We start from the raw sequence: 26248 nt of genomic DNA, 5'->3' as shown, positions 1-26248 counted from the left end.
AGCCTTTATAAAATTCCCAGATACATCCGCCTGCAGCTGCACGTAGTGAACACGCAAGTGGAAGTATCGAAAAGAACGCCTTGTACTGATCTCTTTTCGTTCGAATAATTAAGGAAAATTTGAGGGAAATTTCCCTCCGGGACAATCACACTCAAAAGGTAAGCGTACACGCTTTCAAATGCTTTTTTGTAGATGTAGGCTTGTTGCTGATTATCATGGTGTTAGAAACACATGTTTTTGCATATAAAGGTAAAAGTTTTATTTTCCCCGTTAGATCAGTGGCCATTTATGGGTGTAGAGAATAATGAGTGTACAGTTATTTTATGGGTGTAGAGGGTCAACATGTGAACTTCTCACAGACGGTAAAATGCTCAGTGTTCATGTCTCTAGAGGGACCAAATGTACTCCGGAGTAAAATATCAGTTTATTTAATACTTTTACTTGGCTATTTATCTGTGCTTCTGAAATGTATTAGTTTATGAAATACCTTTCAACACAGCATAAGACACCATGGCAGCCTTTGCAACAATTTTCCAGCGAAAATCTCGAGAGTTTAAGGAAGTTAAGCCTTCTAAACGTATTGTGTTGTGTCCTGAAACCGCTGTTTTGAGGCTCAAGGTAGACCAGGAAGTGTGAACGTATGCGTTGGCACGTGTGTATGATTTTCTTTCTTAAAGTAAAATATGAAACGCTCAATACTGAGCTATTGAACTGCCCTGCGAAGTATGAAACTTGACAGAACGCACAAAACAGAGGTTTTCCATTAATCACTTGCATTAATAACGTTCGCCTCAAATTCGCAAGTAATAACCGGTAGGAAGACTCTTCCATCTTAAAATATGACACCTATTAGGGAGAGAATGTGTAGGATAAAATTTTGTTGCGCATGTAAACAAAATATTTATCTTTTATGCCACAATTTAATTCCAAATATATTTTGATCAACATGGGAATTAAATATAATTACTACTAATCGGTAGGGACTCCTGTTTATCTTGGGAAGATTTCTCATCCGCTCTTCTGTCATCCCTCAACAAAGGGTCAATAGAGCGTTCTTGTCAGACCGTTATCACATTACCCCTCCTCAGTAATCCGCATAAATTGGCACTAATTAAGCACAGAGGATGACTGACGCACTGTCACTTGCTGATTTCATTTTTTTCCTTTTATTTATTTATTTATTTATTTTATTTTTTTCAAAAACAAAAATGGCACCCAATGTGGGGCTGAACATGTCCACCTTAATTTGGAATGTCTGGTTGTCTGCAAACTCAGCCATGTTCATGGAGGTAGCCCACTGCCGATTCAGGAGAGTGTAGACCCATGGATTTCCTCTGGACACATAGGCCGTATTTGAATCAGTGCACCTGCCTACTACTGAGTATATTTGTTGAATACACTGGATGAGAAAGTAGTATATTTCTGGGGTTTTGCTGAGTATATTTGGGAGCTTACCTTTCAGAAAGTAAATGACTACTTTGGTCCCATAAACATCCCATCGCATACAAAAGATTTCCACTAAACATGCTTTGATGACACAGTAGGAGGTTGATTCGGACATGGCCGTAGTGTTTTCACACTACAGAACACAGCCATTCTCGCACAGAACGGAGTCGTCCTCGGGCACCCGCGTCCATGGGTCCTGATGAACACGGACCGACAGAACCCTCCCATACCCTGGGCAATCGGCAGCTGCCCTATGGAGCTACTGGCACGGTCAAGCTGGCACGGTCTGGATTCAATCTGAGACCACGGGGCTCGTCCTTGCCAAATGAGCCACCCGGCAGCCCCTCACATGCTGCTTTCATTGCACGGAACTGGCAGACTGGCGGACATTTTTACAGTGTTCGGCAAAAACTCTCTTTGTTTATACAATGGGAAATAGACTTAAGGAGTTCCAGTACCTGCACAAATAAGAAAAATGATGAAAAAACATAACTGGTATTTAATAACGATTATCTAGAGCGACTTACACAACTTGTTTTTTTTTGTTTTTTTTTACACCTTAGCATTGGGCAACTGCCTAAATAACTGAAGAAGAGTAATAGTTGGCTCCAGACATAGGGGGAGCAGTTCTTATTCTCTGACACTCAGTAGGCACAGCGACATGAAGGAAGCTTTCATTGTATCATGGTGGAACCCAGAGGTCATACATCCTCACAGCAGGAGATAAAGCAAATAACAGTAACATTATCTGCACATATTTTCTATTTTTAAGAAGTGTTTTTTTTTTTTTCTTTGAAGTTTTAAAGTGGTCCAAAATATTGACATTTAAGCCTACTTCAGTAAGCTGCCCGTAAGGCTATTTTGTTTTGAAAAATGTTTATAGCCTATTTACAACTGAATTTCATTAACTAGTTTTTGGCATGGCCAAAATAAAACATATTTTAGTAACAAATGTTTTTCTATTGTTATGAATAGTGTTATTGTTAATATATTGTTAAAACAACTCATTTCAATAATTATCAAGATGGTGTCATACATTGTGATGAAATTGACCGTGGTAATTATACTATGAAATTTTAATAACTGCACATGCTACTACTTGATAGTCAAGCTAAATTAGCTACATTGGGAAACTTTAACATGGTTATTTTCACTGTACCCACAACACAGGCATATCAGTGTAACAACATTTCAATACTAATGACTGGATTATGATATCTTTTACAATCTGAGATTAAAGGTCTTAAACAGTTTAGCTGCTTGCTGATATTTCAGACTACGAATTTCACAGATTAAATGAGTCCTCAAAGATTAAGAAGCAATCATTGTCGCTATAGATGCTATCGTTTATGTACATGGCCAATGTGGCCATGAAGCCTGAGTTTTCTTAATTCTTATTTCTTAAACAAGTATGCTTTTACAGAACTGGAGCTTAAAAAATGGCATTCAGTATCTCAGGTGTATGAATATGAAACTAAAGCAAATGGAAAAGGCTGTTTTAAATATGAAAGTCTTTCAAGTAGTTGAAAAGATTTTCAGGAACTAGGACCACCTTAACTGAGGTAGTTAAATTCCTCTTGTGTGTACAATAGTATGCATAATTGCCTCATGCTAATGCAAGCTACTTTGCTAATTGCAGTTGTCTCAGATGAGGCCCAGAGAGAAAACCAAGTGTAAGACACGATTGGCGAACCTGATTATGTGGCAAACAAGCCTTTTCTCATCGGTGCTTGTCACCCTGCTAACTGTATATATTTTTGAGCATGTAAATTTCAAATTAAAAACATTTTCATTTAAAGAGTAATGAACATGCCTTCCAAGATCTAAAGAAATATTTTAAGTCATCACTACATAAATGGACTTGTAATAAAGTGGTTGTGGGTTCGATACAAAAGTGGAACATTTGCTGTTGTACCCTTCACCTACCTGGGGATAAATATCCATCTGTATAAATTAATATGTAGTTATTACTACCAATACATCAGACCAGTGTTTGCATAGCAGTAAAAATGCATCATTGACTTCCATAGTTCCTTGCCTTCTTAGACTTTCCAGTGTAAAATATAGCTGCAATATTCTGGAATTTTTTTCTCAGAATGAGTGCACAACTACATGGTGCATTCCTTACTTTGTGCACGCACTAGTTGCATTAGCCAGCCTCATCAGCACTGCCTGTTTATGTCACTGGATGTTCTTAAAAAGCTGTGTAAATGGAAAAACACCACATGCACTTCCTGCTGTGTTCTATCTGACGGAGTCAGTCACACATTGCAGCAGATTACAGCGCACAAAACACTGAACATGTGCTGTTCTCATGAACCACTGCGTTTAGACATTTTAGTGAAGCATTACCAATGACCCTGTAGCAGTTTGACTCCATGTTAAGCATTAACCAAGCCAGGATCCAAGAGTGCCCTTCACACACGCACACACACACACGCGCGCGCGCAAACACACGCACACACACATACACACAGGTGACCTCATTGCAGAGGTCTGTCAGCTCAGCATTGTTAGGCGGTCGAAAAGTTTAATAAGTTTAATTATATGCAGCCATATGTATTTATGGCAGCATTTATTTGCTTGGCTGTGTTGGCGACTGGATACTCAGCTGCCTCTTTAAACAAAAACAAAAGCTCTTAGACATTTTTCTTTCTTCCTCTGAAATTGCCAGCGTCTCGTTGTGTGGACTGTGGCCCTCGCATGGGTCAAGCCTGGAATTTGAGTGGGGAGGATGCAACAAAAGAACCAGCTGAAAGCACTTTTTTGAGCCTGAAGAGAGGAAAAAGTAGTTTTCTTGTTTGATACTCCTCTGGGCTGTGAGAAGTTGAGTTCAGCCGTGTGTCTAAGGGAATGGCCGGATATTTTGCAGATTTGGCTTTCTCTCAAAGCCCAAGTGAAGACAAGCGAAGCAAAATAAAAGCTTCCTTTCAAGCTTGCTTTTCAGTCATACCTTGTTTGTGTAGTTTAGAAACTTTGCCAAACGGGGTCCTCGCTGAGAATTTCAATTTAATTTTGGTCCCAACAAACAACACATTAACCTCCAGTGCCTTGCTCTGACGACTACATTTCCCACCATGTTAGACTGGAGCTGTTGAGCAAGACATGATTTACAACGCTGTGAACAACTTCAGTGAACAACCTCAGTGGTAGCTTGGAGGAGCTGAATACATGAAAGGTCAGGATAAATCAGTTAAAGTTAAAATAGCCCTAGTAGTTGCCTCATTTAAAAATGTGAATATACAAAACTGAATTCATTCAATTATCCATTTTTAAAATGCTTATTTAACAAAATATTATATTTTATGACAAATTAAATGACAAAAGAGACACATTCATTTAGAACTCTTCAACGGCAATGTTAGAAAGAGCCCATGTGAATGCCATTGAATAGGAGACAGATTGTAGACTGTCACAGTATACAGTAGGTACATGAGGTGAATTAGTGCCCTGTTCAGAAATTGGGCACATCGGGATTCTGGAAAGAGAAAGTAATCAGTCCCTGTTTGGTGGTATCCAAAAATGAGTCGCATACCTTGTGAGAGATCTATTAATCCTAGCTTGCGCTAAGAGTACAAGTATAGACATACAGTTAATGTCAGCTGCTGTCTGGTTTTCAATCTCAATTAGAAACCGATATCAAAATTTAAACAACGGTATTAAATAATCGCTTTAGCTCAAGGTGGTCAGCAAGAGTTTACTGTATTTTCTGCCCCTATTGTCAGAATGTAGAATGAAGTTTGTGCATATTGAGGGAAATTGATTTGTGTGGTTTCCCCATGCTTGTTCTCGTGTGAAAAGCCAATATTACTATACATTTGGGGGCTCACTGCAGTTCTTTATTAATTGTGCCTTAATGACTTAAAGGCATTGTGTGCACCATTTCCAACTTGGAAAATATTATAAAACAATAATGCTCAGTCATTAGAAATCTATTTCTCTAGGCTCATATGGGCGAGCTAGCTGTCGTTAGCTAAGTAATAGGGCTGAGTCCATCAGTCAGAAAATCCTTCTATTCCATGTACATTAGGTATTTTTTCTGGATATGACTGCAGTTTGACTACCACAGACTAATACCTGTGGTCAGAGAGACACAGTTGCATTTTTCACTAAATTGACATCTTTAGTGAATGTACATTGTGTGCCTTTGCTGCCACAGGGGTCGGCTGGTTGACCACAGCCTGGACATCTTCTAGGCTGCGTCTCTTCGCCTTTGAAGGGGAAGGCAGCCTCCCATTGTGCCACGCAGTGGGGGAGGCATGTGACTTTGCAGCAATAGATGCACGCTGCTAGATTATATAAGGTTGCAAAAAAGAAAGAAAAAAAGCGACAATGAATTGATGTGTTCGTGTATAAGTGTGCTTATGTTACAGAACTTTGCTGGGCTTCCAGGCAGGGTAGAGCAGACTGAAAACCACTGGTGCTGTGCTAGCAGTGGCTAGCGTAAGTCCGTTCCATCACCACTAAACTAAACTAAAGCTAGCTTCCCCGTAACTTTGCTGCATTTGACAGCAAAGTGGGAGTGTCGGTTAAGAATTTTGGCATAGTTGTAGCCGCCTGACTGGGTTGAATGCAGCTATTGCTGTACTTTTGAAAGAGAGGTGATTCCAGCAGTCTGCAATACAATGGTACAAAGCTACCAACCTAGCTAGCTAGAGAAAAATGTTAGTTGTTTTGTTGGCGCGTGAACTTTGTCATCTTGGAGGTACAGGTGGGGTTGAGAACAGATGAGGAGACGTTTTGATTGTAAAGGAAAGAAAGCAAAGAAAGAAATCCTGCACAGCATGCCTTTAATGCAGTGATACTCAAACCTGGCCTTCAAAACCAGTAGTACCGCTGGGTTTATTTTCTACCTGGAAGTTTGATTGATTAATGCCACAGATTGGCCAGAGATTTAGCTCACCTTGTGTCCCAGGTTTAAATCAGTCCTGATTAGAGGGGGAGAAGGAAACCTGTAGAACTATTGATCTTGAAGGCCAGATTTGAGTATCACGGACTTAATGTACTAAGTATTTTAAATAAAGTAACAAAGTATTTTGAGTAAAATATGTCTTAAATAGTCCCAGCACAATTACTTGAATATTAGACAGCCAGAGAAATTAAATGAAGTGAAGTTAGACATTTATTATTCTATGAACTGATTTGTTTAAAATTGTGTCATCTTTGGTTTTGAGCCAGAGATTAGCTAATTCAACATTCCATCTTTTAAAGTGATGAGTTTCACTAACATGTGATTTTCAGTCTGTGTTTGAAATGGCCCAAGTTGAATGTTTCAGTACTGAACCTGGTGTAAACTACTTTTGTCAGTCAGACTGTGTCTTTACCTGGTCCTTCAAAGGAACACAGAGATTCTTGGTTGTACAAATTCAAAGAACTAGTTCAATTATTATGTTTTCTTGCTGAAATATCATTGCTGTTTCTTGAAGACTCTTGTTATTCTGCTGACATTTGCCTACAACCGCTAACATTTCATTCTCTAAACTATGTGCTGTTATTCTGTATTCAGTAGAGTTTTTCCAACTGAGAGATCAACCTTTTAGTTTCTAGACTGGATTAATAAGTAGCGCACAATTGTTGTGCTTGACAGTTACAATCAGTCACTGTGAGGAAACTTCCTGATGGCAATAAAAAGGGGTTGTTATGTTTGGGCTAGACTTTTGGAGAAGGCTTTCTCATTGAAACATTTCCATAGCAACTGCCTGAGCAGCTTCAGAATTGCAAAACAAGCAAGTGGCTCTTGGAAGTGATAGGCACAGTTTATTGTGCCACATCATGGTGATTTAGCAGCAGTTGTAGGTTATCTCGTCAGTTAGCGTTTTTGTGGATTTCATCAGTGTGCCCTACAGCTTCGGCCATTTCCGGTTCATGCCAGTGGTATTTGGTTCATGTGGATGAGATTCTTGTGGGTGGTTGCATAGATTGCCCCATGGTTGCCAGGAGAGAGATGGTTTCCGTCCGTTAATCTCCTTCTCATTTCTGACCTGTGGCTTCTCTGATTGATCAATGTGCTGTCTTTGAGCTTTGAATTAACAAAGTTGTTTTTGTTGTTTTTTTGGGGGGGTGCGGGGGGGGGGGGGGGGTGCACTGCTGCACTCTGGCTTTACACAGCTGTATCACCTCGTTCCTGTGCAGAGAACACTGTGGCTCAGGTTGTGCTTATTCACTCTGGAGCCCCCACGCTTGTTTAGAAACGGCTTGATCTACTTTCACTGCGCAGGATAACAGTCTATCAAGGCAGTAATTCCCCAATTATTTTCCAGGAAGTCACACAGAGACCGGGCAGGTGTCATGTCACTTCTTTGGTATGACCTGGCTGGCTATAGATCCTGCTATAAAACTGTCCGTGCTCAAAGCAAATACTCAAACCAAAAGGCCAGAAAAAAACCAAAAAGCAGTGTGAATACATTTAGCATATATTTAAGTGGACTTGTTACACTAGCCAAATTACCATACTTCCCCTTGTGCTCAGAATTAAAATGGCTGGCCAACTTAGTTTATCCATTAACGAACAGACCCGAGTTTATGCTAACTGTAGGCCTATATCTTGAACTGACCTTAGATGTACCTGTCTTGCAGCTGCAATAATCTACTGGCGGAAAACAACAGTCAAATGACACAATAGAAGCTGTTTTCATACTTCAGTTTTAAGAGCATGAGTTTAAGAGTCTTTTTGAACACTGTTCCAGAGTATTTTAATGCGTTTGTTTTTTTCTCTGAAATACTTGGCTCCTTATCACAATCATTGGTTGCCAATGTGATGTGACCCAATCTGACTTCCAATATGGAGGCAGATACAGCTGTGCATAACCATATCATGGACAGAACCCAATAACCATGACTGAAAAAGAAAACTAATGATGCAGATCTTGTTGAAATGGCAGCACTGAGATTTTCTTGCCCACAATGCACTGGTAAAATCCCAGCACCCTCCAGACTGCATCCCAATTGTCTTTCATTACATTACATTACATTATAGGCATTTAGCAGACGCTCTTATCCAGAGCGACGTACAACAAGTGCATAGGTTTCATGATGTAGAGGCGCAAAAGAAACACTAGAGTGAAGTAAGGATCGTAGTGCCAGAAGTGACCACATCGATCAGGACTCCAACCCTGTAGAGTAAGCTTGTTCAGCAAGCAAGAATCCTACCAAGTACAAACTAGCACTGGAATCACACCTAATCATACAAAAACAATCCTGCCAGATACACTAACAATCAAATTATCCTAGCTAGGTATAGTGAGCTGAACTATAGGCTAGGGAGGGGTGGGGAGAGGTGCAGCCTGAAGAGATGAGTCTTCAGTCTGCGTTTGAAAGTGGTGAGATTCTCTGCTGTTCTGACCGTCACGGGGAGGTCATTCCACCAGCGAGGGGCCAGGACAGACAGCAGACGGGAGCGGGAAGTGCAGACGCGAAGAGGGGGAGGTGCCAAGCGTCCAGAGGTGGCAGAACGGAGAGGTCTGGCTGGTGTGTAGGGTCTGATGATCCTCTGAATGTACCCTGGTGCTGACCCCTTAGCTGCCTGGTATGCAAGCACCAAGGACTTAAATTTGATGCGAGCCATAACAGGCAGCCAGTGGAGGTCAGTGAGCAGGGGGGTGACATGGGAATGTCTGGGGAGGTTGTAGACCAGACGCGCTGCAGCATTCTGGATGAGCTGCAGGGGTCTGATGGCGGATGCTGGCAGACCAGCCAGTAGCGAGTTGCAGTAGTCCAAGCGGGACAGGACCATCGCTTGAACCAGGAGCTGGGTTGCGTAGGTGGTGAGGAAGGGGCGGATTCTCCGGATGTTGTACAGGAAGAACCTGCACGTTCGACTCACCGCCGTGATGTTCTGGGAGAGGGACAGTCTGTTGTCCATCACCACTCCAAGGTTTTTTGCAGTGGGTGATGATGACACCACAGTGTCCCCCAGGGAAATAGAAAAGTCAAGAAGGTTAGAGGATGGAGCAGGGATGAAGATCATCTCCGTCTTGCCTGGGTTCAGCTTAAGATGGTGGTTATCTATCCAGCTCTGGATGTCCCTCAGGCAAGCAGAGATGCGAGCAGAGACCTGAGTGTCAGAGGGCGGGAAGGAGAGAAAGAGTTGGGTGTCATCGGCATAACAATGATAGGACAACCCATGGGCAGAGATTACAGGACCAAGAGATTGGGTGTACAGGGAGAATAGGAGGGGACCAAGGACAGAGCCCTGGGGAACTCCTGTGGCAAGGGGGCGAGGTGCTGATACTGCACCAGCCCAGGCGACTTGGAAGGAGCGACCGGAGAGGTAGGACTCAATCCAGTCAAGTGCTGTGCCACAGATCCCCATAGCTGCCAGGGAGGACAGGAGGATGGGATGGTTGACGGTGTCAAAGGCAGCAGAAAGGTCTAGGAGGATCAGGACAGATGAATGGGAGGCTGCTTGTGCGGCGTGAAGCGACTCATTGACCGAGAGGAGTGCGGTCTCTGTCGAGTGGCCAGGTCTGAAGCCAGACTGGTAGGGGTCTAGGAGGTTGTTCAGGGAGAGAAAAGAGGAGAGTTGATTAGAAGCAGCTCGTTCAATTGTTTTGGATAGGAAAGGGAGAAGGGAGACAGGACGGTAGTTCTGGATGACAGAGGGATCCAGAGTGGGCTTTTTCAGCAGTGGGGTGACGTGGGCCAGCTTGAAAGAAGAGGGGAAACATCCAGAAGACAAGGAGGAGTTCACGAGGGAGGTGACATATGGGAGGATTTCATCTTTTACCTGTTTACTTGTTCCCACATTTCCTAACCTTTTATATGATAAAGCATCAGAAGTGGAGGAGAGCAGGGGTAGAGAATGTAGAGAGATATGGAGGCAACAGGATTTTTGTTACAAAACAACTAGGATCAAACAACTAATAGCATGTAAAATTTTACTCATATTATATCATACCATATATCACATGTCCTCGCCCTTTATTATACATTAGTTAAATTACACACCCCCTATGGACCTGTATTTTAGAGCACATTCTAGAGTATTACTTGCTGGTTTTCTCTAGACATTTAATTGGCAGATCATTCTCTTGCATATTTACTTTTTTGTGCCTTGAAAGGATTCCTTCACACTGCAGAGGGGGTAGCCATGATGTCATACCCCTTGAGAGGGATCCAATTGGGTTTTTGTTTATTCAAGTCTCTGGTCTCTTATGGCATCAATGAAGACCTCCCTAAGTTGTGTTCTCTAATAAAGTTCTTATGTTTCATTTAGTATTTTCTCTTGTAGTGTCCTGTCAATCCCTCTGACCCAAATGAAATATGTTAACTTTGGCCTATCCTGTGAATCCGTTTTGTCACATTAAAAATGCGAGCTGTAATGATCTCACCTGCATGCTTTATTCTCATTAGTAGATGTCTAGCACTTTTTCCAACAATAAATGTTTAGGTATCTGAGACCGACCATATCTGATATCTGAGATCGACCATATATGCAGAGCACGTAGGGCATTTTCCCCCCCCTCATAATCGGTTTTGGCTGCAGCTCTTACTGACTGAGCGCAACAATTTTACTTTTCAATATATTATTCCATACATTCTTCACTAGAAATGACAACATTGTGCATTTCAAGTAATTTTATATTTCACAAATATTTCACAAAAAGTGTTAAGTCTTGATATTATTGGTAAGTGTAGGTAAATGTTAAACACATTTTCAAAATGTTCTTGTATTTTGACAAAAAAAAAGTCAAAGCGAGAACAACAATGCAGTGGATCTGCATGTATGGAAAAAAAAGCATGTTGTGGTTCTGCAGTTAAGAGACACTTCAAAGTGCAAAAATCAGATCGATGTTGCTGCTTATCCAGGTCCCAGGTCATGTCAGGTGATGTAGGATGGTGTAGGATGTCCCGTGGCCTCTTCCTGCCTGTATGATATTCATTTCCTAGTTTGTCACACTCACCTTTTCCTTTCATCCCGGTGTGAAGTTTTGTAAAATAAACAGGAAGTAGACGAAAGTACACTGGAACATGAGAGTAACTTACTCTTGAAACATAATACCCACCCCGCATTTCCATCAGTTGGATTGCTGTATTTTTCAGTTCTGCACAGACTCAGAGTCATAGTAATTCAATGACCGCACTGAGTCAGGACCTCGGTTTGAAGTTTTACCCAAAAGATGGCATGTGCTCCAGCACTGTGTCCCCTTCACTGCAGTGGGACCTTGGGGATTATTCAACCAGAGGGAGGATCACCTCCCATTGGCCCACCAACAGCACTTCCAGCAGCAACTTAGTTTTCCCAGGAGGTCTTATCCAAGTACTAACCAAGTACACACTTGCTTAGCTTCAGCTATTCAGAAGGAGCAGGGTGCATGGTGATATGGCTGCTGATTTACATTGCTGGCTCTGCCTCTTGGAAGTCTCTGTGCGTTTGTGGTAGTTTGCCTGAAACAAACAATGTTGGCCTACAGTCACTGTATTGTTCCACTGGACGTGCCAACTTAAACTTGAAATAGTCATAAGGCGAAACTACCAGTAGCGCCTTGAGCGGAGTACCCTTGTGTTCATACAGTGGGCCATATGCCTCTTCTCCATTTCTGCCATTTCAATGTAAATTTGCTTGTTACATATGTTGCAGTTCAAATCTTCAAATAAAAAATTCATGAGTTGACTGACATAGCCCCTTATCATTGATTTAACTCTTTGAAGAGTAAGTTTTTTGGAATGGATTTAAATTCAAAATCAGTGTTCTAGAACTCCCTTGCTTTCAATTACCAGTAGTGATTGTTACATCTGCATTAGAATGTTCAGTTAAGAACATTCTAATCACATATTTGTGATCTTACAGTACACCTTAAAGGGTTAAAAGGGAATAACCTATTTTAAATAATACGATGTCTTACTGGAATGTTAGTAAATGACAGTTATTGGTAAAAACCCATGGAACAAAACATACAGATGATTCTTTTGTCTGTGGTATGTTTTTGGCAAACCATGGTCTCTTCATGCTGTGAATAGAAGAATCTTTTTAGAAAGGGGAAGTATCATAAAATCTAGTTTAGCTTCCTACTTTTGTGCAGTGTCCTTTGTCCATGATGCGAAATAGTAAGGCTGCTTTGCTGTCATAAACTCCTAAAACCGGTGCATGAAACTGTGATGAGGATGCATATTTGGTGGAGGCACACTCCCAGGGTGGCAGTCCTCCACATGTTGATTTAAAGCGGTCCAGGATGTCAGAGCTTGTAAACATACAGAACCTGTTGTGATAGCTGAGGGCTTGCAAAGTCTGTGCTATTTATCCTGTATGCCATGTCATCACTTTCGTAGATCTCCTCAGTGGTCAAAATGGACGATATTCAAGTTGTGGAATCCAAGCCTCTGCTGGTGGACAGAGAATTGCCGGTAAGTTTTTAAAATTCATATTATTTATTTCGTTATTGGCATGGCTTTCAGGTGCTGCATGACTGTTTGATTAATTGTTAAAAAAAATGTACTCTTATCTTGCATCAAAACCGTTTGTTGGCTAGATGCTAGAACATGATTTGTTGGCTACATTCCGGGACATGTGGTGGGAATGAGGAAACTACACGCGGGGCTTGTATAAAACAGGAAGGGTTGAATGAATCAAGTGAAATGTTTCCTTTCCTGTTTAACATTATAAACCAATAGAGCTACAACAACCAGGTGACAACCAGGTGAACCTTTGTCACATTTAGAGCGTGCTTGAGATGAACACACTATATCTGTAGCATTGATCTGCATTCTGTAGAGTTCGTCTGGAGACAATGGTGACATTCCCTTGATTTATACCAGAGGTTTCCTTTTGTAAACATTTATTTAATTCATCATTGAGTCATACATTTGCTTATTATAGCTTGTCTGGCTCTATGGCAAGTTTTGTTTTCTCGTGAATACACAACAAATGGAGGCGGTGCACTAGTACAGAGTGCTGGCTGACTCTGGGCATATTGCCAAGTTTCATATCTCACAACGTCTCACACCCCGACATAGGAGTGGAAGCCTCTATGCTGTTATTTAAAAATTCCACAGCAGGCAATGGAAAGAAGTGAGTGTGTGGAAAGATAAGTGACTATAAAAAAAGACAACCTAACAGATAAAAAAAGTTTAATTATATATCTCTTGTATGTGGTGGATTTAGCTGCATTCCTGACTTGACTGTTCTTGTTTTTTTGCGTTCTAGGGGCTGAGGGAGGCCGTTCACCAGCTCATGACAAAGGCAAGTACACAGATTACTGTTTTTGCTTTTTATGTGCGAGTCCAGCTGTTGGCGACAGTGAATGGAGGCCTTTGTGCCTCGGGCAAGACGGAATACCAGAAGACATGTTTCCATTGAGGCAGATACGCTGAGACCGCGGTGGAAGAGGATGAAAACCCCTGCTTTCTGAGCGCTGATATTGCATCAGCTGCGGTTTCTGTTTCGCAAGCCCGTCGCCTCGCCCTGCCACTTCTTTCCCCCTCACGTTTCCTGTATGTGACTGGAGGAAAAAAAACCCACCCTACAAGTAAAGAAGGAAAAAAGAGAAAAGGAGAGCCAGAGGCCTAAAAACGTGTTTTTCGAGATGTGCTACCCTTGGGCCTGCTCTACTCTGGCCTATCAGAGAAGCCGGTCGGCAGAATGGTTTATGCCGGGCGTGGTCCCTGATCCCAGCCCTCTAGCTCCATCTTGTGAGCTCTGTCTGATAACGGTAATCGAATGTGGAAATGATTTCGCTTGCGTTCCGAAGGCACCCTCTTAACCTGGCTAGACTTTTATGAAGGCCTTGTTGTTGTTGACCTTTGCAGTTTTTATTTCTTGCTGAATGAAAGAAGTGGTTTGGCTACAGCACTTTCCACACCATGTAGTCTGAATCATAGGAAATGTGTAAGCAGTGGGAAAGATTAGCCTCCTTTAAACTGCCTGAACTTAATTATCAAATATGATGAGCTGTGAGACTATTGCCTTGCCTTCATTTTACTTGCGTGTCTTACTTTTTTGTTTTGCACTCATTCAAAACTAAATTTTATCTGAATGTGTGACTTTTGTTTGTAGTGCTGGTGTTATTTTGGTTTGCAAAAACACCTGAGCTGAAAAACGAATAAATAACGGCAAAATATTTGTCTGTTTGAGGGCAGCATCAAAGTTCAGGACCTTGGACAACACCAGTTCCACTTAGGCCAAAACAATATTGGCCCTGAGTACTTGGTTTTTGTTTAGTTGGGAATGCAGACAGACTTCTATTTTTTATATTCATTTCAAATTCTTATAAAATTTCACTAATGGAAGCTGCTCAAATAACTGTTTCTCTTAAAATGGGCGATTGTTTTGGGCAGTGATGTAAAATGTAGTGCAAAACAAATAATACTAAAACATTTACAAAACTCATGGTGTGAAGGTTTGACTGAAATTCAGTTTATCTGAAATTTCGCTTTTGGGATGCATGAGCATTTGCTGTTTATTTATTTATTTATTTATTTATTTATACTTATACTTTATACTTTGAACAAAAGCCAACATTTTTTTCTCTCACCAAATTTAGACTCGCAATTGCAACATCCTCAGTCACTTTTGGGAAAACGCAGACAAGAAAGCGCTATGCTCTGTGGGTTTACCGTTTGAATAACTTGGGACCGAAGTCCTCCGAAAGTGTGGAAGAATGTTTAAACAGATTGCAGTCCCGTGCTGATCCTCCTGGAAGATTAGTCTTGGGGTTTCCAGGGTAACGTTTTAATATAGTCAACTGTCTGTGCATCCAGGGGCTTTGGCACTGGCAACGGAGAGCCACCATCTGCCAGGGATGTTTACGAAGCTGACCTAGTCGCACTTAGACCTCGTTCAGTTAAATGGGATTAGTCCTGCTGGAACCATGCCAAGTGTTTATGTCCAGAGGGAGCCGGGATGCATATTTATCTGTCACGTAGGATGCTGTCTTCTCTTCTATTATGGAGGGAGGTGGAGGGGGGGGGGGGTGGGGGTAGGTCTTCACTTCATTTAAGAATATTAAGCCACAGAATTCTCAACCACTTCTGGACTTAATAGTATAGTAGTTTTGTAACGTATAGAGTAGATTTGTCAACATTATGTTTTGCTTCTAACAACGATATACTGTGTGTGTGTGTGTGTGTGTGTGTGTGTATTTATGTATATATGCAGTATATATATATAATTTATTTTTCAAAAAGTAAAACTGATTTTAATTAAAAAATATAATGAATTATTAGGCATTAAGTGTGATAAATTTTTCTTTTGATTTTAATAAATTGAGAAGCCTGTAGGTTGACAATGATTATCAAATATATACCAATATTAATATAGCTCCAAATGTAATTCTCTCAGTTGCAGTGACTGCAAGACTCTCTCTCTCTCTCTGTGTATAGCTTAAAAGGAATTAGTTCAAAGGTCAGTGACATTGACCCTCTGCTCAGCACTCACTTCCTGTTTAGCAGAGCGTGAGTTTATGATAATATTTACCAGAAAGCATTTTTTCCCTCAAAAGAATTGAATGTAGTTAAACATTGATTGGAATAGAACTATTTCCTATTTGCTTCACCATATGTAGAGATTCAAAACACATTTTAACATCCATTAGCACCTTCCCTGAACTGTTATTTGCTAACAGTTCAGCGAAGGTGAACAAATCCTTAGTATGTTATACAATTTTGAGAATTTCTTTTTAACCTATTACTTATGTGACAGCCTGCAGCTCTGTGCATGATTTAATTTTCCAATGTGACAGAACTGAAAATGAGGATCATTTTTGCATCGCCAAACCTCCTAACATTGACTGATCCAATTTGCAAATCTCGTCATCCAGAATTAGCTTGTTTTGGTGAGTGTGCAAGGAATCATGGGATGCTAAGGCTTATGCAGAAACCGTACGAGGAGGAGTATAAAAACGCAATCCTCAGCCGTCTGCTCGCTAAGTCCCTTCAGGAGTTTTGCAGACCATCGGATCTATTACTCACTGTATTAACCTACAACTATAAACATGGTTCTTGAGGACCCTGACATGGAGTGTGTTTTTGAGATTGAAGCTGTTGTGAGTACTGGATGATTATTATTTAATATTTATTATTTATTATTAGCATTAAATGATAATTAGTATTATTATCGATAGATATTTTGTGCAGTTTATACTGACTTTCTGCTGGTTTCTGTGATGAGGTTTTAAGTGACTTTTTTCTGTGCTAATGTTGGCAAGGGCCTGGCGAGTGGGGAGGCTATAGTCAGAAATGCTGCAGCTGGCACAAACTGTCACTGAAAGCCAGCATGTTTTTCCTCTTCTGGCAGTTCAGTTTGTTCTCATTTGCATTTTGGTTTAGCCTGTGAACGAGCCATACAAAGGGCACATGCCCAGACTTACGGGTGTCCTAGTAGCTGAAATTTACGGGAATGCTATTCAAATCAAGGGAAATGCACTGAAGACAACAGAAGTATATTAATGTTTTTGTTGGTAGTGCGGAAAGTTTTCATTTAATGGTTATGAAGATTAATCAACAGGACTATTTTGTGTGATTTCAGATTGCTGGTGCAATTGGTAGTGTTTGGTGTCTGTTTCAGAGTTCCTCATCCTGTGTAAGACATCGAGAGAGATTTGGACAAAATGTTTTGCATGATTTTCAAGGATTACCATCTCAGGATTAGATTAAATTAAATGAAATCAAATTTTAAAAGACCAAAATTATTGATCATTTGAGGGATACTCCTGTAGCCAATGAAAATGCTTTTATGCAGTTCTAAAGAGTGGTTTGTCATTTAGATGGCATTTTGTCTGCTGGTTCTTTTGTGAACAATTAATTGATGTAAACCATGGTATGATTATTTAAATGAAATGGTTATGGTTTATGAGGAATCCAACTTAATTTTCTCATTGTTTTAAGAGGAATCAGACTTAATTTTTCTTCTGTTGTTTTAGTCGTACCTCACTAATTTTTAAATGGGCGTGTAAAATCTAAGCAAATGGCTTTTTTAGTGTTTGATACCATGCCCATGCATATGATTGCTTAATGAAGAGATTGTTGAGGAGCCACTGTGAGCATGATGTCGTAAGAATAAGGGACAGGACATTCAGCTGAGGGTGGGGATTCCTTTGGGCATGCTTGTGCATGTACGTGTGTTTGTTTCTCACGTACACAGTTTCATTCAAAAATTTCAATTGTAATAAATGTACTGGGAAATAAATTTGAACTGGCTGAGCCTCAGTTTGGCATTATGGATTCCTTAGCCATGCTTATTTATTGTTTGTTTCTGTTTTAATGCTTATGCCCTGGTCTCACCAGAGTTGTGCTCCCACAGGAGCAGGATGTGGAGACCCCGTATGGCAAAGTCCGCTGCACCTTGAAGGGAGTCCCCAAAGGGGACCGTCCTGTCATCCTGACCTTCCATGACATCGGGCTGAACCGTGAGTCTTTTGGAACATGCGCATATCCGCACTTAGACCTGAGTTCCCCCACACCTGGTGCTCCCCGTCACTGTACACCAGGGATCTCCAGTTCCTGGTCCCGGAGAGCCACTGGGTCTGCTGTCATTTTCACCATAAAATCAGCAACCATTTCAGACCCAAGAAACAACTTGGATTAACTGTGTAAACAACTTTACTAACGGATCAACTGAGTGTTCGGTAGCAATGAACACTGGCTGTCCTGAACCAACTGGCTGTCCTGAACCCGGGTTAGGAGAAACCTGCTACACAAGCAGGTCTAACCAGTGTCTGTATGCATATGTGACCCCTGTGTGTATGCATAATAACCTCAGCAGTCTACCCCTGCTTGCACGTTTAAGCATGATTCTACCGTTTCCCTTCCGTCAGACAAGAACTGCTTCGACCCGCTGTTCACCCACGAGGACATGCAGGAGATCACGCAGCACTTCGCCGTGTGTCACGTGGACGCGCCCGGGCAGCAGGAGGACATCCCCGCCTTCCCCGCCGGGTGAGCGCAGCTCCGCGCCGGCCCCCAGGGCGACGCGCCGAACGTAGGCTGCCGGCGCCGCGACCTTTAAGCGCCTGTTTTATAACCCAATTTGACTCGGCCCTGGAAGAGCCGTGAATCCTGGGAAGCCACACCTGCGCAAGGCCCGCGCCTCCGTATACCAAAGCCAGCATTGTCACTGCTTAAGGCTGACCAGGATAATTTTACACTGCTCACTTAATCATTTAAGGCCTCCTTCTGACCTTGTTTTGGTTTAGTCCGTTACTCGAGGTTACCAGTTGGCCTTCACTTTTGAGTGCCAGATTTAAACAACTAATACATACTAGCAATTGTGAATAATGTGGTTCACTCCTGTATCAATTACCGAAACCTTTGATTTCCACAATTCTGACCCCATGACATGGCGTTTCCTAAACATAAAAATAAACACACTTAAGTTTTAAACTGATATTCAAAATGAGGCCCAATTGGAAAATTAAAAAATATATATTATGATTTTGTACTTGGCACAGTTGTTATGGTGTAATTATTGTCATTACAGCATGTGTAATCGGTTATATTTGACAGTGGAACAAACCAACACGAGGCTTACACAATGCAAATGGATTTCCTTTCTGTAGGTATGAGTATCCTTCTATGGATCAGTTGTCTGAGATGCTTCCTGTGGTCCTCAAGCAGTTTGGGTAAGTGACACAGAATGGGCCTTAATTTAAATATACTGGCATGAATCCAGCAGAACTTGTTCAAATACATATTTGAACTGCTTTGTCCCATCAAATGCTAGTAAATTTTGACCCCTGAGAATTTTCAAAGAAACATGTTGCTTACCAATATGTTGAGTTGTGAAATAATAAGTCTTGAATATTATGTAGAAATTTCCAGCATGCAGGAGTTTTACTAGACTACTGTATTTCAAATATGTATCTAAGCAAGGCCTGCTCACTACACAAACCATAATTTGTACATGTGCAGCTGTATGTAGGTAGTTTGCTGCTTTACGTTGGTGTTTTTATGTGATGTTATGTATTTGGTGGGGGTCGTTCTGATCATGAATCTGTTTCTTACGTCAGCCTGAAGACTGTCATTGGTATTGGTGTTGGTGCCGGGGCCTACATCCTTGCCAAATTTGCTGTGAGTTCCACTTTTAGTACTTTCCTCCCATGCAGGATGCTTATTCAGAGCACTTGAATAAAGCCAGGATTTAGGTGCCTCTTTAACAGCCCTGTTCTGGTGCAGGCAGCGTGGTTTTGCTTGTAGTTGCAGACAGGGAACAGCACTAGACTTTGGAATGATCTTTGCTGGCCATGCACTCTTGCCTACTTTTCTGTATTTACTTTTCATTCTGCGACGATAGGACATCTGATACGCGATACGGTTTTATATTTTTAGAACATCCCTATTTGGCGGGAATTATCAGAAACAAACAGCTTGCTTATAAAGTGCTTTTTTGTCTATAAAAACCTTTTTATAAAATATGTAATTTTTATATATAGTTTTTATGCTAAATTTTGTTTGGTATTGTGGATGCTGTTATAATTTTTCCAATGCTGGACTCATCAAAAAGAAACACCATTTCAAAAGCACATTTTTAAAGATTTTTGTTTGTTCCCTGACCAAACAAATTGGTGTTTAACATTTGACTGTATAGCAGGTTCATCTTGTTGCAGTTGCATGAGCAACCGAGTGCCTACATGCTTTTGTTTTGTCTGCAAACAAATTAAGATCTTTAACAATGTGCTCTTGAAGCATTGGCGGTTCTTCCGGAAACCGATGGCATTGCCTCAGGATGTCTGCTAAAAAGGGAATAATAGTGATGAGAATGCTTTGGTTTGAATGCGGTGGAGTTGTTCCTGACTGCCGTTTCCTGTCTCATGCCAGCTGGACTACCCGGCAATGGTAGATGGCCTGATGCTGATCAACATTAACCCGTGTGCTGAAGGCTGGATGGACTGGGCTGCACACAAGGTACTGCACTGCTGCCTAAGCGTGCCAGTGTGCTGCAGCACAACAAGCAACCCGGACACGTCGTTTTCAGTGGTCTCCCAGCTGTTGCTCATGTTTGTCTTTGATAAGCAAAAAAAGGTCTAGCATGATGTTAATGAGTTGAGTGTACATGAATCACCATTTATGGCGAACACACCCTGAACACCCTGTGTGCCTTGAAGCCTCTCATAAAATACTCTGCTTTATTAATAATCCAAAACTAATGAGGCGTCATTCTTATGCTCAGACCTTTAAGGTCAAGTGCATGATGCTGTTTTAATTTAACTTTAATTGGGCAGTGAAGTTGCCTGTGGGCTGGTCAGATTTATCAAAAGTGGACTAAAGTGATTTCTTGTTGATTTCAGATCAGTGGCTGGGCTCATGACTTGCCTGACATGATCATCACCCATCTGTTTGGGAAGGTAGGTCACACTTGGAAGCCCAAAACAGTTTTAAATGCATAATTTATTTCTAATTTAACTGTGCTTCATTTCTTTTATTTTTTAATGCATTACTTTCACGCATTGAGGATTTTGTCAGGAAGAAAAAAAGGACTTTAATATTTGCTTGTCTGCTTCTGTTGCCTCTGAAATGGACACTATTTTTCATTTACTATCCATATAAATGCTCAGTAAATAAAATAAAGGGACACTGCATGATGGTTTCTGCTATCTGTAGGTCCGAGCATATTCTGATACGTCCTTTTTCTCCAGGAGGAAATCCACAACAACCATGACCTGATCGCAACATACCGCCACCACATCCTGCACGACGTCAACCAGACCAACCTCCACCACTTTGTCAAGACCTACGAGAGGTCAGGCTCCCCCCAGAGTTGGAGTTCTGGATGTTATCTTTCTTTTTAAGTTTAAAGCAGTTTCTTTTTCGGTCGTACTTAAGACTGATTTTTTCCCCGCAGCCGAAGAGACCTGGAGGTCGAGCGACCCATCCCTGGAGGACACGTGCAGGCACGGACCCTGAAGTGAGTCAGGAAGACCGTTCTTGCGCCTTGCGTGTTTTTGGACGCGTTATTGAGACTGCCTAAGCCATTCTGAAGGCCGAATCTAAGTGGATTAACGCCCTCTGTGTCCGTAGGTGTCCCACTCTGTTGGTTGTGGGCGACAGCTCCCCTGCCGTCGACGCCGTGGTAAGGTCCTCCTCTAGCGCTCTGACACCAGCAGACGTCCAGTAAACAACTTTGAAAAAGGCTGTACAAAACGCATAAAACCCAATGAACTTTGGCAAAACCCGTTTGAAGCTTATCGTGTAGCGGTTGCTGTGTCGCTGACTGTGGTGAATTTTGTCCACGCAGGTGGAATGCAACACAAAACTGGACCCAACAAAGACCACGCTGCTCAAGGTGAGTGACCGCGTCCCCCTGCCCTAATCGCAGACGAGCGGGTTATTAATAGTAAAGCAGCATCAGGCGCTGATAAGCCTCCGCTTGCTCAGCACTGCCTGTGACTTATTGACTAACGCTGCGCCCTGCACCGTTGCCCTGGTAAGACCGGAGGTCACATTCGGTTCCAGCTGACCCATTTTCGTCCAGGGCGCGGAGCTTTTTTCCGTTTTCGACCGTGCGTTTAGTTTTCTTTTTTTTTCTCTCAATGGGAAACGATGCAGTGGTTAATAAATGCAGACTGTGCCTGAGGTGGGTGTTGCCAAATATGTGATGTTGTGAACGGTCGTGTGACCGAATGACCGAGTGACTCATTACTCGGCGAAGTTCAGCGTCTGTTCTCTTGTTTTTGGTGCTTATGACCATGACCGGCTGTCTGATTGGCTGGTTGAAAGTGAAGTGCCGTGTCTCGTTGTAACTATGAATCATTATGTGCCTCATTACTGAAGGACGAATCTCTGTCTGTTCCCCTCCCCCCTACAGATGGCAGACTGCGGTGGCCTACCCCAAGTCGATCAGGTGCGTTAGTGCGGCTTTAGGTGCTAAAACCTGTTCGCGCCGGCTGGGGGATAATCATTAGCAGAAATGGGTCTTCTGCTAAGCACATTAGACAGCGCATTTCTCCGATGTAATACCTCACAAACTCACACTGCACGGTACCATCGCTGTTGACACTGATTGTCACCATCTTAGTCAAACAATTGTGAACTTCAGAAACAAAGTTGCATTAAATTTCAGTTCTGTATTTGAAGTGTGTAGTAAAAACTCGATTGGTTTGCATGCTTAGTTTTTGTCCCATTCCCTCAACAGCCAGCAAAACTGACGGAAGCCTTCAAGTATTTCATTCAGGGCATGGGCCACAGTAAGTGCCAAATATGATCGGTATTTTTATCTGTCCAAGGCTCTGCACGATAAACATGACTAGGCTTTCCTAGGGAGATTCTTCATAGCATCGCCTTTTCAAATAACAAACTCACCAGAACTCATCAGAATGCAGCAGCCTTAAAACGTCTTAAATGTCTTCAGTTTTAATGTCTTAAAACTTTCATGGTGAGAAATCTTGGCACGTTTGCTAAGGCATCCGAGGACACTTGGAACCAAAAATGTTGTCATAGCAATTCCCTGAAATGGCAAGCCATATATTTGGATATGTGAACAGCGTGGTTAACCAGTAACAACTAAGTGTTGTGCAGAATGTTCTGCATGTGATAATTTTCACATATGCCGCTTGATCCCTGAAATGATATCCTCCTGATATGGATATCTAGGAAAGTTCTAAGTCACCTGCCATACTTAATTGATGTGGAGAATGATGCAAAAAAAGGGCAGAATTGCAGAGTGTGTGTGTTTGTTTGTGTGAGTGCCTGTCTGCTTATCTGTCTGTGTGTTTTTCTGTCAGTATGTGTGCGTACGTGTCTGTGTTTGCGCCTGTGTGTCTGCGCTGGACTGACTCTTCTGACATTGCCCCCCCCCCCCCCAGTGCCCGCCGCCAGCATGACCAGACTGGTGCGCTCTCGCACGGCGTCCGGCTCCAGCGTCCACTCCTTCGACGGCAACCGCAGTCGCTCGCACACCAACGAGGGCACGCGCAGCCGCTCGCACACGGCCGACGCCCACCGCGCCCACCCGCACGTCGACTCCACCGCCGAGAGCAACGTGGACCAGGCCGTGCCCAAGTCCACCGAAGTGTCCTGCTAGAGCCCTCCGCCCGCGGCCCCCGCCCACAACCCCGCCCACAGCCCCGCCCACCGCCTGCGCTGCCCTGCTCCGCTCCTAAATAACCAAGCAAAGACTGGATGCGATCCCAGTATCTCCTCTCTGCACCCAGACACGACATTCCCCGAGTTCAAGCATTGCTCCCATTTTGTCATACCAAAGAGAGTCAAGGGTAGGGCCACCGTGTCTTCTCAAGCCTCTCGAAAGGGGCCGAGACTGTTACGCGACATCACCTTCGACCGCGTCGTTAAAGGCGATGGCGCTCAGGGAAAGCCGACGTTGTTGTTCACGCGCTGCTTCCTCAGGAGCAGTCCCCCCGAGCAGGCACATTTGTTTTTGCGAGCAGGGCAGCAAGGGCGCTCCTGGAGGAATGTGTTGGAGAAACCTTTGCTTGTAAGCAATGCACAATAATCAACTGTCCAGGTTTAATGACCAGTGTACTTTCTCCACTTTAGTGTTTTTAATTTAGTTTGTGTTCAGTGTTGGTTACTGACACATTACAGCTAGCTCCAATGCAGAAAATGGCTGATTTTGTTCTTGAACTCTGAACTTGATAACGGTCTTGGTGTCTGATTTATCATTCAGTAAAACTTTCACTTAAAAGTGGATATGATCTCACAAGGTGGAGAAATTACTTGTGGAACCGTTTGGATCAAATGAGAGCAGTCTGACTAAATAGCTTTTCATTCTTAAATGTACAGTACTACAATAATTTTGTTGATTACCCAGGACTTCCTGATTACTGCGTTTTATGGCGTTGTCTGTCACCTTTAATGCTTTAAAATATCTTTTAACTACCAGCATGGAATGATTTTAGCCATCGCTTTTGGGGAAAATGATAAAGAAGCTGTTTTTGTCTTCTATTGAGCTTACAGTCAATCAGTCAAAAAGGAAAAAAATTGCATTAACGATTTTGCAATCGTGTTCTAATTGCAGGTAAACTGCTTCAGGCAATAGAAATGTTCAGGTTGTTTATTTTTTATATAAATTATAGGTTTTTCTATGCAAGTAATAACAACAACAGAACAGAATTGTGCCATGGAACCCTAAAGTTGCATTTAACTCTTATTGATGGTTTCAGGGCAGTGCTAATCACAAGATAAAATGATGAAACACTAGCGTACATTTGGCTTCTTACTGAACTCTGATTACTCTTTTCCTCGCACAATGGCATTTGCTACCAGCTTTCTAGAAGAAAAAAAAAAAAACGATTAGCTTTGTAAAGATGCAAAACTGCCTACTGTAGGTGGGAAGTTTTCTTAATGACATAACATTTGTATTTATTAAAAAATTTGTAACTGCATCCATGTTACCAGTATTGTTTTTTTCATGACTGACTAAGCCATTTTGTGTGGCTCTGTGTGGGGTTGAAGTGAAATTCAAACAGTTAGATTGGCTTAGTTAGGTGGCTTATGTCTTGTATTTGTTGGGTGTTGTACATGGTGAGATCTTACCTGACCCTGGGATCTGTAGTCCCAAAATCCATACGCTAGAGCTCCCCAAGTGAGCCATTGAAACTTGGCTGTAAAAGAAACCAACACCAAACTAGAGAGAGAGGCTCCCCACTATAGCTCTAACATCACTGCAAACCTATGATTGTTTACCTTATCTCCCCCCACTGTACTGGGATATGCGGCCCTCAAACTGTATCTGTGGGGATCTCTGAGCTGTAGTCACATTATCGGCTGGACAGGAACACAGCTTTGGATCTGACTGAGAACTATATTTCTGATCTGATGAACATGACATGTTTGAATGAGACTATTATTTCGATATGTAGCATGCTAAACTATGTATAACTTGAGCAACACCGTGGGTAATTTTACATTAGACTCTGAAAGTGTAATGGTAAAATTATAGTTGAGGTGATTTGTGATACATACTTTTCCATATATTTGTTCTCCCATAGTAGTGTTTGCAGAAATTTTTAAATGATGCACTACAGTCACTGTTTGCAGGATTCACTTGTATATTTATTCATAATATTGTCCTCTTATTGGAATTAAACACTACACAATTCAGTTTTATAATTTCAATCCCTGATATGCAATATCACAATATAATTTATCTAAAGCTATAATGGCGCATATTTACAGTAGCATTTGAGAGATAATTTTACCCCATATCTGCATGAAGGCAAACACATTATCGGTACTGCACAGCATTTTAATCCATCGATCATGTAGGATAGAAAAAAATTTGCATTTTTGTATTCAGGAACAGAGTTATAATGCTCAGTCATAATTTAAGGTGCAAATCTAAGCCATTTTATGACGAAAGATCAGATGGAGTTGGTTTTTAAAAGTTCAAATGCTAGCATAAATGAAGGTTATGCACCTATTTTGTATGTACATTATTGCTGTAATGGTTTTAGATAATTTCTATGTATATATTTTTATTTTCCATTGGCTAAAATCCAAAAAAATTTACACGGGAGTGAAAGTTTGATGCGGAAATTCATAATTTGACAGAGCGGAACTATAATTTCATATCATAAATGAAATATAAAAATAAATAGTTTGCTTTCCATAAGTTAGGAATGAAAGACATTTTATGTATAGCCCCACAACACTGATCCTACATCAATCTCAGACAGTAAATGGGGATTAGGATTACGGTTTAGTAAACCGATCGTGGATATGGATGCTGAAGACTGATAACATGCAGAGCATCTGGGATCGAAGAAAACACAAACACAACTTGGAGGGAGTAGACATGCTGTCAGTGACCACCTGCTTTTTAAAAAAAACCATAACCAATACCATTTCTTCTTATCGGTGATTGGTAGCATGTGGCAGCTCCACCTATCGGAATGGATTAGGTGACCTAATTTGC

At 41.7% G+C, this 26248-nt stretch overlaps 1 protein-coding gene across 2 annotated transcripts; it reads left to right on the top strand.

Annotated features, from left to right (window-relative positions):
- Nucleotides 1–24716, top strand: ndrg1a (N-myc downstream regulated 1a). Of its 2 annotated transcripts, XM_035429237.1 has the most exons (16): nt 1–158; nt 12715–12789; nt 13589–13624; nt 17681–17786; nt 18195–18315; nt 18936–18998; nt 19386–19446; nt 20194–20280; nt 20664–20720; nt 21012–21115; nt 21218–21280; nt 21394–21445; nt 21611–21658; nt 22181–22216; nt 22508–22559; nt 23178–24716. In XM_035429237.1, the coding sequence occupies exons 2-16, from the start codon at nt 12733–12735 to the stop codon at nt 23393–23395; spliced, it is 1161 nt and encodes a 386-aa protein (XP_035285128.1). In that variant the 5' UTR covers nt 1–158; nt 12715–12732; the 3' UTR covers nt 23396–24716. The 2 variants fall into 2 exon arrangements, with proteins under 2 accessions (XP_035285128.1, XP_035285129.1); XM_035429238.1 differs by lacking the exons at nt 1–158; nt 12715–12789; nt 13589–13624 and adding an exon at nt 16496–16818.
- Nucleotides 24717–26248: the final 1532 nt, after the last annotated feature.

The sequence above is a fragment of the Anguilla anguilla genome, chromosome 8, assembly GCF_013347855.1.
Source record: "Anguilla anguilla isolate fAngAng1 chromosome 8, fAngAng1.pri, whole genome shotgun sequence".
NCBI lineage: Eukaryota > Metazoa > Chordata > Actinopteri > Anguilliformes > Anguillidae > Anguilla > Anguilla anguilla.
The sequence above is the reverse complement of the archived record's forward strand: the minus strand, read 5'-3'. Positions and strand labels throughout refer to the sequence as shown.

What these genes read in the sequence shown, in the direction of transcription:
- ndrg1a (XM_035429237.1), top strand. Translation starts at nt 12,733, where the DNA reads ATGGACGATATTCAAGTTGTGGAATCCAAGCCTCTGCTGGTGGACAGA. An exon ending in GTGGTCCTCAAGCAGTTTGG is followed by an intron (nt 18,999 to 19,385) that starts GTAAGTGACACA and finishes TTCTTACGTCAG; the next exon opens with CCTGAAGACTGTCATTGGTA. An exon ending in TCACCCATCTGTTTGGGAAG is followed by an intron (nt 20,721 to 21,011) that starts GTAGGTCACACT and finishes CTTTTTCTCCAG; the next exon opens with GAGGAAATCCACAACAACCA.